Here is a 13,160-nt window from a genome sequence, read left to right on the forward strand (position 1 = left end):
TCTGTATCCTTCATTTATAGAGCCGTAACATACACCGCTCTTTCAATTTGCTTCAAACTTATCTATGCCTCATTGATGTGAAAATTTATAAGTTACATGATTTTAAATAATTAGACTTTCTTTTTGATTAATAAACTCTAATTTAACTATTAAAAAGAAGTGGAGAAGAATTTTAATGGAAAAAACAGAATACAGAAAAACAAACTGTTCCATAAAAAAAATGGAATTTAGGAAAAAATTCAACTGATTTCATAGGTGCCCTATTAGAGTGTGGTAATTTCAGCATTTACTATAACTATTACTATTAGTAATAATAATAGTAAAAATACTATTATTATTACTACTACTACTTCTACTACTAATAGTATGGTTCAGTAATGTTTTTGTTTTTTTAATATAGCACCATTTTATTTTTTGTTCAGTATCCATTTTAAATTTAATTAATCTGTATCGTCCAGTGTGGTCCAACCTAGCTATCGATATTGGCAAAATCCACTATCGGTCTACCTCTACTAAATAGTTTTGTGAAAACCATGATAAATATTTTTTTCAGAATTCTTTAAAGAACAGAAAGTTCAAAGGAACATAATTTATTTGACAGAATTATTATGTTTTAGAACAAATTTCTTTCCATAATCCCAAATCCCAAACATTTGAATGGTAGTGTATGCAAATGTATAAATGAAATAATCAAGTCACCTAAATATCTATGTAAAATGCTTGAACTGTGCATGTATCAGCAGTGTCTTGCCTCACTGGTGTGTTTGTCCATGACGTTGAGCATGACCTCAGTTCCTTTACTGAAGTACTGAACAGCCTCTCTGCCTGTGTGAATCTGCCCCAGGTACATGTACTTACTATGGCCCTCCTCTGGACTGAGCTCCACAGCCTTCAGATACACGTATACCACTGTTAGGGACCGTAACACTCAAATACAATCATGCGCTCTTCAAGAAAAGGAAAAACAAGACTAGAGGCTTTACGAGGATAGTACAGGATAAACATATTCAAGTGATTTGTATGTACTGTGGTAGTACGTTTAAAGGATATCTGTTTAGCTTTCTCTATATCTCCCAGCTCACTGCAGATGTTCCCCATGGTGTCCAGGAGGTTCAGGTTAGTGGGTTCAATATCCAGCGCTCGCTGACAGTACAGCCTGGCCATGTCAAAGTCAAAGTTGTCTACACACTCTTCAGTCTTAGAAGAAAAGAGAGGTACAGTAGTACAGTCTGAAAACAAACACTAATATTTCATGTCTTTAAAGGGATAGTTCACCCAAAAATCTAAATTATGTCATTAATAACTCACCCTCATGTCGTTCCAAACCGGTAAGACCTCCGTTCATCTTCGGAACACAGTTTAAGATATTTTAGGTTTAGTCCGAGAGCTCTCAGTCCCTCCATTGAAGTTGTGTGTATGGTATACTGTCCATGTCAAGAAAGGTAAGAAAAACATCAAAGTAGTCCATGTGACATCAGAGGGTCAGTTAGAATTTTTTGAAGCATCGAAAACACATTTTGGTCCAAAAATAGCAAAAACTACGACTTTATTCAGCATTGTCTTCTCTTCCGTGTCTGTTGTGAGAGAGTTCAAAACAAAGCAGTTTGTCATATCCGGTTCGCGAACGAATCATTCGAGTTCACCAAATCGAACTGAATCATTTTAAATGGTTCGCGTCTCCAATAAGCATTAATCCACAAATGACTTAAGCTGTTAATTTGTTTAATGTGGCTGACACTTCCTCTGAGTTCAAACAAACCAATATCCCGGAGTAATTGATGTACTCAAACAGTACACTGACTGAACTGCTGTGAAGAGAGAGATGAACACCGAGCCGAGCCAGATAATGACTCGTTCACGAGTCAAGAACCGGTTGCATCGGTTCTCGGATCACCAGTAGTTCTTTCTGACAGTTCGATTCAATAAACCGGTTGAAGAAAACAGTTCACCGGTTCTTTTGCGCTCGATGTTAGGCGTCGTTGGCGATGATTGCAAGCCTTCGGTTTACCTGGGCTCATAACATTAGCACAGAATCAGTTCAGAATCAATCACCAAAATCAGTTAGATCACCACGAATCAGTTCGGTTCAGACGCTCTGTGTGTCGGTTTGCTTCACGCTGAATCACACATGCGCAGTATCATCAGCTCCTCGGTTCTCGAATCGGACACGTCTGACAGAAACGGTTCTTGACTCGTGAACGAGTCATTATCTGGCTCGGCTCGGTGTTCATCTTCAGTTCTTTTTTCACAGCAGTTCACTCAGTGTACTGTTTGAGTACATGAATTACTCCGGGATATTGGTTTGTTTGAACTCAGAGGAAGTGTCAGCCACATTAAAAAAAGTTAACAGCTTAAGTCATTTGTGGATTAATGTATATTGGAGACGCGAACCGTTTAAAACGATTCAGTTCGATTTTGTGAACTGGTTCAAAAAGATCCGGTTACATCGAATGATTCATTCACGAACCGGATATAACAAACTGCTTTGTTTTGAACTGCCTTTCAACAGACACGGAAGAGAAGACAATGCTGAATAAAGTCATAGTTTTTGCTAGTTTTGGACCAAAATGTATTTTCGATGCTTCAAAAAATTCTAACTGACCCTCTGTTGTCACATGGACTACTTTGATGATGTTTTTCTTAACTTTCTGGACAGTATACCGTTCACACAGCTTCAATGGAGGGACTGAGAGCTCTCGGACTAAATCTAAAATATCTTAAACTGTGTTCCAAAAATAAACGGAGGTCTTACGGGTTTGGAACAACATAAGGGTAAGTTATTAATGACACAATTTTGCAAATTGAGCGAACTAACCCTTTAAGACGTCATTATAGGAAATATATTACCTTTTCAATTAGTTGATCAATTGTGTATTTTTCAGCTGTTTTCTTTTTGGCTCTTTCCTGCATCTTGGCTTTCATTCTCTCCTGTGGGGACATCAAGGCACCTGGACATCAAGAACAGATTTTCACAAACCACTCACATAAGCAAACCTTCCTGAACAGGATTCAGCTGCAAAGTCTGTTAAATGTGAATATGTTAAGCACAGCTATGACAAGTTTGACAATCCTTCTTCAATAAACTCTACATAGCATTAATCAGATCACATGGATATTAAATGACATGTTTACATTAAACCCTTACTGTCAAATCAAACAGTCTATATCAAGAGACAGCTTTAATTAATGTGGCATTTAAAAAAGGGGGGGGGGGTTTAAAGTCATTATTGTAGTGAAATACAAGCAATATGGTCAGACCGTTTAACACTATATATTCTTAAAACTGACATACCTCCAGTTGGTTTAGTGTCTTTTCTTTTAGCTTTGTTTTTCTTTTTAGATTTTGCTTGTCCGCCCATTGCTGTTAGATCAAATTTGTGAATTTATGTCACTTTTTATAGAGGAAAATACTTCTCTTCTAGAACAGCGTCCACTTGCCAACGAGAAAGTACGCATGGGCTTACGCATGGGAAGGTACGCAATGCAACGTGATTGACTTCCTGTTAAGTCACATCTTTAACAAAATAAAAGTCACCAAGGAATTTTTATTTTTTTTGGTGCTTCTGTTGTTGAAACGTATATAACTGCTTCTCTTCTCAGGGCATTTCTCAGTGCAAGAAGCGTTGCTTGAATGGATCGTACAAACAATGGAAAGGGATTTATTAAATACTGTTTATTTTATTCATTGAAATATTTGTAGTGAAAATAAATGACTATACATGCTAAAATGTAAATAAATTAAAACTGCAAGAAAAATTGTCTAAAGAATTATATACGTTTTTAAAATTAAGTGTATTCAGCAATTTTTCATTATTAACTATTTCATTGCCAATTTATAAATATCATGTGTACAAATTTGCCTCGTTACCCGAAGGTACCTTGCATTATACAGTCCAAATTTTCAGTGTTTATTTATTTACAATGTTAAATTTGGGCATTATTTTCTGTCCATCTATTCACTGTACACTATGTTAGGATACATTGTTGGCAAGATATCACTATAGCCTCTGTGGGTGCGCCTGCTTCACAGTTGGTATTTTAAGAATGTATTATATAACATTGCTTAGCGAAGCTTTCTGTATATTCAAGCTCAGCCTCCGTATTGTAGGCGGGAACAACACAACACTCGACGTTGCCAAATGAATGATGGGCGGAATGACCAATCAGACCTCTCTCTTTCTCGACGTCACCAGAACCTTCTCGATTTGAACCAATCTCTCACACAAAGTCGAACTTGAGGTAGAAGCACGTAGTAAATAAACTGAATGGCTCATAGAGCACTCTGTTGGTTACCTCAGCAAGCATTTTTCATTGAATTTCTCCGTATTTACTCTTGTCGAGCGGACTTGACAGTCGTTAACTAACGTTACTCTTAAAACGGGCTGTCTGGTGAAAGAGCTAAACGTTTGTTTTGGACGTTTAATAACGCAACAAGCAACAAACCGAATGGTGAGTGAGTTTCTTCAGCGAGGACATAACGTTACCAGGCCTGTTCAGTTAAACAGACCAAACAGAAATCTCGAAGGAACTGAATACCACATAAGACGTAAAATAACATTAATTTCAGACACAAAGCGAACCTGTAGGTTAATCGAGCTGTTGCGGTTTGCTGTTACGGGCTGTGTGTTGAAAAGCTAACGTTCAGGACGAGTTCGCTAGCCACGTCGCGTGCACTACAGCGGTTAGCTGTCACTAGGATCTTCATTGGTCTCGATGCATGGTTTGAGTTAATATTGACGAAAAGCAAGAACAGAAATGTCAGATACTAATAAAGAAGTAGTGGATCTGGTGTGGGGCAGACCCGGTGGCGGAGGAGTGCCTGCATCCCTCTTCCGCAGGTGGTCACAAGGTAAGCGGTCTTCATAGTTTTTGATGCTTTAATAGATACTAAAATAAGTCTTACGAATGCTTACTCAGATTTTCAAGGTTGAAACTATCAGTTTAAATGATATACATCCATTACTTGTATTGTAAAATCTGCAATGGTCAGCAAAGAAGACCAATGCCAAGATCATGTTACTTCAGCCTGACTGCTTGCCCAGTTATAAATTGCCAAGCCCCTGATGAATTGCCAAGCTGAGACTTGTGACATTGACTGTGGTTTGTGTTCACTGTGTTTCTTTCCACAGGCTTTGTGTTCAGTGAGACAGAGCGCTCTGCACTGGAGCAGTTTGAAGGTGGACCGTGTGCTGTCATTGCACCGGTGCAGGTATTCGCCTTATTTTTTTTCTGTTCATAGGTTATGATGTTTAGTCAGTAATGAAGTAAGTGTACATCCATGCATTTGTAAAGTCCAAAATATAAAAGCTGCTCTGCAGTGATGTAATATAAAGGTTGGTGACAAATTAAAGGTAAATCCAGAGAAACCAGAACCATGCCGACTTAATTTTTCTAAGTAATTACATTTATCCCATCCTGATGGGACTGTTCAGGATTGACAGTGGTCCCATCTATAGGGCACATGGGGTTACTGATTGGTTTGATGGTTAATTTTTGACTGCAGTGAAAATGAAGCTGTGAGGGACAGAATTACAGTGGATTCAAACTGTTTAAGAGATGAAGTGTCTCTCCAAAAAACACTTGTGATGTAGGACTTTTCTACATTGTAAAAACACATTAATCAAGAACAATAACTATATCAGCATACATCCTTAACTTCCTCCACCACCATTATCACAGCGCTTTTATAAGAATGGTATTTATTCCCACAAAGAGAGATCCAGAGACTTGTCGAATCAAAGCCAGGGTTCATTGTAACTGCTGTGTTGGCACTTTTTAGCCTCTGCCAAGATGCTTTACGTTTTTCCTTTAATTTGTCACCAGTCTTTATATCAGTCTGCAGATTCTGAGCAGTCGGAGTTGATCAATTTCATAAATCTTATATTGTCTGATGGGCATACTAAGGATTCAGTCTAGTTGGGAGGACATCAGATGTCATGCATCTCCTAGCTTATTTCTGCATGAGTTTGTGTTCAGAAAATACCTGAAAGTCTGCTAGTGTGAGATCCTCAGTTGCTTAGTGTTCTTTGTAACCACTTACAAAGTTGGCAAGTGTATGATACCTGCTGTTTTAAAATCTATTCAGATTTGAAGTCATTTTTTGTATTCCAGCCCCAACGATTTGTATGTTTTTGTTTGTTATTTGTCAGGCTTTCCTGTTGAAGAACATGTTGTTTACCACTGAAGGCTCAAACTGGAAAGATATCTCAGGTTTGTTGTACATTATTTTAAAAGGGAATTCCACCTTGTTTCCACTTTTGTACACCTGATGAAACTCAGGCGAGGCATGTATGAGCATCTCAAGCTCATCATAAGTGGCATAATAAGCATAAACATAATGTAAATTTTGATTAAGATTATAAAGACTATTCAAAGACAGGACATTTATAAACTTGATATTTAGGTGGTGTAAATACATAAATTAAGCATTGTTATGACATAATTATTTTAATGTACTTCCCCCGCCATTCATCATTCATCATCATGAATCTTATTATAGGTATATATCTGTATTGTAGTCTTACTGTGTGCCTAAAATTGGAGAAATTGGTGCTTCACTGTGGGACAGATTTACAAACAGCTTGCCCCAAAGCAAACCTTTTGGTGTTAAAAAACTACACTGCAAAAAAATCAACGTTTTAAGGTTTTAAATAAAATTTACAGTTGAATACCGTAATTTCATTAACTGGTATAATGTTAATATAGCAGCCTATTGAAATACTGAACTCTGGTTTGTATCTTTGTAATACACTGATAAGAGAACGTCACATGATAAACCAAAGCTCATCACAAGCAGCTTTTAATTATTAACATATATAGAAGGTGCACAGTCATTCACACAAACACTAACACTATCATGGTAACACACATGAAACTGAAATGATGCAATAATCATTCATTTATTTAACAACATTTGGTGTAACACAGATCAAATTTGAAATGTGACGCAGGGAATTCTGGGCATGTCAGTTTATGGTTATTCATCGTCTGTAGTAGGGGAAATTACCGTTAACCATTTAACAGGTTTTTACTGTAGCATTTTTACAGTGTACTGTCAGGATTTACTAAAAACGTGCAGTGAAAAGGTTTGGACAGTCATTTTGGGCTGACCTCACTGCGTATGCATTTGTTTGAGTTTTCCTTTCAAATGCAAAATTTATGAGAGGAGAGTATTTAAATGAATCACGTAACATGATTTACTTAGGTTTGCACTAGGCAATTTCCTGGTGTTTGCGCCATTATTTACCGCCCAAAAAAGCATGACTTAACCAATTTGTGCCTGTGTTAGTAGGTCACACACACCTTATTATCATGCACCTTATTATAGCTCTGCTTGTTTGCCCTGCTCTTGGTAGATTGCATTGGTCATTATGGAAATGCACCGGTTGCTTCTTTCTTTATTTTGTGCATTGCCAGTAAATCACTTGCAGAATTTTCCACTCCCATCTGCACTTTTATGGGATAAGGCTCTCAAGCTAATTTGCCCTGTTTAGTAAATCTGGCCCTTTCTTAATGCAGTCAAATTATAAAAGTAGCATTCTAAGACCTTTATTACCTGTCACCCGTAATACTCCAGCCTTTTTATCCAATATTTTAGATCACTTTCAGTTTCAATTGAAGACATGTTACAACGTTGTTGGAGAGATTGTGTCCTTTTGTTTTATAGCTGAAGATATTTAGTTTTCTTCTCCTCCCATCATCTCCTCCTCACTCCTTTGTAAAGATCATATTTGACATTCTTAGCTGATGCCCTCATTAATATGTGTAATTGTCATCCTGCTTGGAATGCTGCTTGATTGTCATAAACAGAAAGAACAGTCATGTCCTACCAATGTAAACCTGTTCAACCTCTGGATTAGTTTCATTGGGTTTTGAAAGACGTTTGAATTGAATGCAAATACAATTTATAATTTTTTGTTTATAACAGGTAGTTTTGCGCTTCATTTAAACATTTATTTTATCCCAATATATTTGGCTGATTAAAGTTATGGCATGGAACTACACTGGGACACAGAGCGAAGGATCCAACACATCAGCTAGTGGCAAAACTGATCGACTTGAATCTTTAAAGCAGCACAGAAATTAGATGCGTGGCTTGACTTATGTTCTGTGTTATCCTTACAGAGGAAGAGCAGAGGACAGTCTTGTGCTCCACCCTCAGTGAGATCCTGGAGTCTGCCTGCCTCAATAAGACACAGGCCTTTCACTTGGCCACTTTGCCTCATGCTAAAACCACAGACAGCAGTGACATCACTGACAGCCACCCAGAGCCTGAGTCGAGCCAACCTACTGAAACACAGAGTAAGAAAATTAGCAACAGTCATTCTCAATGTTGTACAGATAATGAACAGTTTTTTAATAATACCTAACACTAGGGGTTGGCAATATAGCTTAATATATCACAATATTTAAAGAATATTTGCGATAATGATATTTAGGACAATATAGAAAATAAAAATGGAATAATTTCAGCTTGCTTGCAGCAGCATTTATTAGTGCAAACACAATGAAGGCCATCTTTTTCCAATGAACTACTGTCATTGATGACAGACTACCTGATTCAGAGTATAAGTCTATTGTCATAAAGTGGCAGAAGCAGCACTATAGTGCAATAGTAGTGACCAGTGTTGGGAAAATTACTTAAAGTAATTATAGTTACTAGTTACTTCTCACAAATAGTAACTGCGTTACAGCATTATAAAAGTAGCCAATTACCAGAGAAAGTTACTATTGTCTTAAAAAATAAAAATATTCAAATGTCAAATAACTTGGATGCCAACCATATTAAATGTTAAATTAATGAAATGGGCACTACATGGAATCACATTTTATTTTTTTTTAAATGTACATTAATAGAAAAACAGCAATTTAAAAGTACTTCTTTAACACTGACCATTTTTTTACATTCTAGCAGACATTTTAACAACAAAGCCCAATTTAACTTAAAATTAAGAAGTTAGTAAAATAATATTTTGTGGCCATTTTTGAGACCCCCTTCTTGAATCAGGCATTCAAATAAATTGAGCCTTGTAATGAGCATTAGTAATGAGAATAATTTATAATCTGCTGCTGTCAACAAAAAGAAGTACTGAGGACTTCCTGCGGGTTTCTGTCAAAATAAAAGCTCCATCAACATTCATAAATGTTAGTATTGTAATTTTACTGTTGTTCTGTTGAATAAAATAAAAAAGACAATAATGATAATAGTTACAACAGCTCATTGTGTTCAAATTGGGGTCTGTAATATTTTCGGTACAATTTATTCTGTCTTTTTGCTTCCTTCGGCTGCCAAACATTCGGTGCATCCCTCACCAAACATAGTCTCATTGTTGTGTTATTGATATCGCGATATGACACTTTATTATCATGTAAAAATGTATACCGGTGTTATCGTGGATGGTATGATATGGCACACCCCTACCTAACACTGATCTGTGATATTTGCTATATCTTTTCACTTTGAATGCATACATTGACAGTAGATGATCCAACACAGCATGCTAGTATAAACTTGCGGAGATGTGTATTCTTATTAACTGTGAACTTACAAATAATTTTTTCTGGATTGTTGTGTCTTGTTAAATGTGTTTGTGTTTTTGCATGGTGTGTGTGTAGCTGCTTTGGCTGCTGAGGAGCTTGGCTTTGAGAGGTTTCACAGCGTCATACAGTAAGTGCACAAACTCTCTTTCCACACTGCATCACTTGTTTCTGTTTCATTATGTCTTCACTTTCACTGTGTTACAAATATGCAAATTCCTGGCAGAAATCTCCAGTAGTACAGAAGCACCTAATTTCACAATGTAATAAAGGGTGCAGCTTAAAAAAAACTCCTAGATAAATTTGTAATCAGTAAGGATCTTTCCCAATTAGTAGTTGAATTGTGGTTGCTCCTTTCTCAGGAAGAGGACTCTCAGGACCGATGCAGAATTGAGAGAGGTGGTGTTGTCACTGTACGACACTTGGAAGAACAAATTCGGGGTTCTGCTATTTCTGTACTCTGTCATACTTACAAAGGTATAACTTTACATTTTTGAAAAACTCCATTTAAAAACAAGAGAATAATGTGCTTGCATGGTAGCGACCTTTCATCTAAACCTACTGTTCAAAAGTTTGGGGTAAGAGTTTTTTTGAAAGAAGTCTCTTATGCTCATAATAGAAATATAGTAAAAACATTAGTTTGTTTAATATTCATACAATTTAAAAGAATTGGTTTATTTTAGTATTTTGGTGTTTTTGAAAGAAGTCTCTTATGCTCAACATAAAATACAGTAAAAACAGTAATATTGTTTAATATTAAAATTTTTAATAATTGTTTTATATTCGTTTTAATAGTGTATATCTGAAAAGTTTTCTATAACTTTATGGTAATTGCATATCTTGTGTAATTTATTCTGAGATCATCATAAAAAATAGCTTTGATGCTGGCATGGAGTTAAAAAGTGAATAAATAAATAACTGACCCCAAATATTTGAACAATAGCGTACATGACAAATTATGCCCTTTGTAGCGTATGTCACTTGCCCGCTATGCTCATTCATGTGTCTGTTTTGGTATTCATGGTCTGACTTGAAATTACAGGGAATTGAGAACATAAAGAATGAGATTGAAGACACCTCTGAACCTCTGATTGACCCTGTGTACGGCCACGGCAGGTAAAATGCATGATGGGTGTTCAAGTTCTGATTGTGTGATTTTTAGGCAGCTCTTCTAATTATTGGCTTGTATTCTGATAGATTTATCTTGTGTTGTGTAATGCTGCTTTATAGCACTGTTTATCATAACACATTTAAAAAAATACAGTATATTAAGCTGAAATGTACATCTATAGTGAGTGCTTCTTTTCTTTCCATACTTTTTAGCCAGAGTCTAATCAACCTTCTGGTGACAGGTCATGCTGTGTCTAACGTGTGGGACGGTGATAGAGAATGTTCTGGAATGAGTATGCTTCATATTTTTACTTAATATTAATGTGTTGACTGACATGCTGTCACAGCATGTTCAACTGTTGCAGACCACTTGGTGGCAGCATTAGCTTATGTTTTGCTCAAGTTTTAACAGACTTAAAAAATGCTTGCTGAGAGAATGCTAGGGTCATTATGTTTCAAAGTGTTTTATTTTAGACTGTTTATTTTTGTGCAGTTGACAGGAATTTAATTATTTTGTTTTTGTTTGCTCTAGAGCTTCATGGCATCCATCAGCAGGCCTCTGTTGGCTTCCTCACACTTATGGAGTCACTGCGCTATTGCAAGGTGGGTGTCTACTCATAAGCACCCTCACAGTAGCTTACAATATTGTAGTTAGATTTATAATTCATGTTGTATAGATGGTGTTCTCTACAGTAAATAGATGGTGTTCTCTACATAAATCTGGAAACCAATTTTGGCAAGTGTTAGGGTTAGGTGTCTATAGATGCAGAGTGTCTAGATGCCAAAGCTCAAGGCTTCTTTGTGGTTTTGTTGTTTTCCAGCCATACATCTCAGGGAATACATACAGGGAAATGTAACTGCAACACAACCTACTGATATACTGACTGCAGACTAGTGTCGCAGTCATCACTCTGTCAGACTGTTTTCTTTTTTTTTTCCTTCTTCAGTTTTTTAAGAATTTTTCTGATGAGGAACAGATATTCTCTAGGTTTGTTCTCGCACACAAAACAATTTAACTTTGAAATTCTGTGTGTGTGTTTTTTTTTTCAATTTTATTTTTTTCTTTTCTTTGCGTAGTTTAGTTTGTTTTATTTTATTTTTGTTCATGTCCTTCATTTTTCTCTTCTGTTTACCATTTCTTATTTTATCATCTTTCCTTTTTTCTCTCTTCTCTTTTCTTTTCTTTTTAGTTAGTTAGTGGTACTCTTTTTCAGATGCTAAATGTGTCTCAGCTACCTAACCAATGTGTTGCCCTCTAAAGGGTGAACATCAGAGATCTGGCACCTAGCGCATACATCCTGTATGTTTTATGAGCCTGGGAAGGAATTGACTCTATTGTTTTAACCTGTGGAGAAAGTCATTAAGAAGCTGCTTTGTTTTAAATGGCACTGTGCTAAGCAGAGCTTCAGGATATGTGCTGTGAGCAGTGTTTGGACTAGAGGAATGCAGGAATGTAACACCTCATATTTAGAACCATCCGAGCCTCCATCACAATATTCATGATCATTTTAATCCGCACACCCCTGGAACGCCCTCCCGCCCAAATCTGCTGCTGATACTCACCTGTTGAGTGATGTGAGCTGAGTGTGAGGGCTTTCAGTGTTTGGATGCACTGCTGGAGATCGAGCTGTAGGTAGAGTGTGCAGAGCTACACTTTGAACTCAGTTTTCTTGAATAATTCTGCAGTCTTGTGTTAAACTGCTGACTCTCATCTCATTCCATTTTAATTTGGTTTTGATTGGTGGCTGTGGTTTTCTGTGCGTGCAGCATTTGTAATGTGGATCAGAGGTGTGGAACTTTTTTCATAACAAAATTAATTAACACAGCAGTTCAAAAGTTTGGGGTCAGTAAGGTGTGTGTGTATACAGTACTGTGCCAAAATTTTAGGCCACTAGTATTTTAACGCATATTGCATAACGCATAGTGTAGTCACACCAAATGGTGATTTAATTTATTTAGGTTAATGGAAGTTAATTAATAAAATCTATTTATGGCATTATTTTTGATGGCATCCTCACTTTAAAGCATTTTTACACAAGTGCCTAAAACTTTGCACGGTACTGTAGCTTTGCAGGTTTCTTGAAGAGTTTTTGAGACATTGCCACAGTTCTTCTGGATTGAGTCTGTCTCAGTTTGTTCTGTTTCTTCGTGTTATTCCAGACAGACTGATGATGATGAGATCAGATCTCTGTGTGGTGCACTGGCTGCTGTCAGATTCCTTGTGCAAACAAAAATCTTATTATAAGATTATAATATTTTATATATATATATATATATATATATATATATATATATATATATATATATATGTATATATATATATATATGTATATATATATATATATATATATATATATATTATAATATCTTATTATAATATATATATATATATATATTATAATATCTTATTATAAGATTATTACATTTAATGGCAAAAATTATGTTTGGAAATGTAAACTGATATTTCTTACTGACACACTACATCAAAACATAGAAATAACTGACTTAAAACC

General features: G+C 36.1%; 2 protein-coding genes across 3 annotated transcripts in view; one reads left to right on the forward strand and one right to left on the reverse strand.

Annotated features, from left to right (window-relative positions):
• Window positions 1–3,455, reverse strand: part of si:dkey-12j5.1 (uncharacterized) — a 111,885-nt gene extending 108,430 nt beyond the window's left edge. The window contains exons 1-4 of the mRNA XM_059567950.1: window positions 3,293–3,455; window positions 2,848–2,948; window positions 1,051–1,197; window positions 752–901 (exon numbers count right to left, since the gene is read on the reverse strand). Coding sequence (XP_059423933.1) covers window positions 752–901; window positions 1,051–1,197; window positions 2,848–2,948; window positions 3,293–3,359 — 465 coding nt within the window. The 5' untranslated portion in view covers window positions 3,360–3,455. The remainder of the gene's footprint in view (window positions 1–751; window positions 902–1,050; window positions 1,198–2,847; window positions 2,949–3,292) is intronic.
• A 764-nt stretch (window positions 3,456–4,219) lies between these two features.
• mindy3 (MINDY lysine 48 deubiquitinase 3) overlaps window positions 4,220–13,160 on the forward strand; it is a 41,339-nt gene continuing 32,398 nt past the window's right edge. Inside the window, exons 1-9 of one of the 2 annotated variants that reach the window (XM_059567951.1) lie at window positions 4,220–4,849; window positions 5,130–5,209; window positions 6,150–6,210; window positions 8,125–8,301; window positions 9,616–9,667; window positions 9,900–10,014; window positions 10,580–10,653; window positions 10,861–10,940; window positions 11,180–11,250. In XM_059567951.1, the coding sequence (XP_059423934.1) occupies window positions 4,756–4,849; window positions 5,130–5,209; window positions 6,150–6,210; window positions 8,125–8,301; window positions 9,616–9,667; window positions 9,900–10,014; window positions 10,580–10,653; window positions 10,861–10,940; window positions 11,180–11,250 (804 nt within the window). In that variant the 5' untranslated portion in view covers window positions 4,220–4,755. The remainder of the gene's footprint in view (window positions 4,850–5,129; window positions 5,210–6,149; window positions 6,211–8,124; window positions 8,302–9,615; window positions 9,668–9,899; window positions 10,015–10,579; window positions 10,654–10,860; window positions 10,941–11,179; window positions 11,251–13,160) is intronic. The other variant, XM_059567952.1, reaches the window with a different exon arrangement.

This window comes from Carassius carassius, chromosome 15, assembly GCF_963082965.1.
Source record: "Carassius carassius chromosome 15, fCarCar2.1, whole genome shotgun sequence".
NCBI lineage: Eukaryota > Metazoa > Chordata > Actinopteri > Cypriniformes > Cyprinidae > Carassius > Carassius carassius.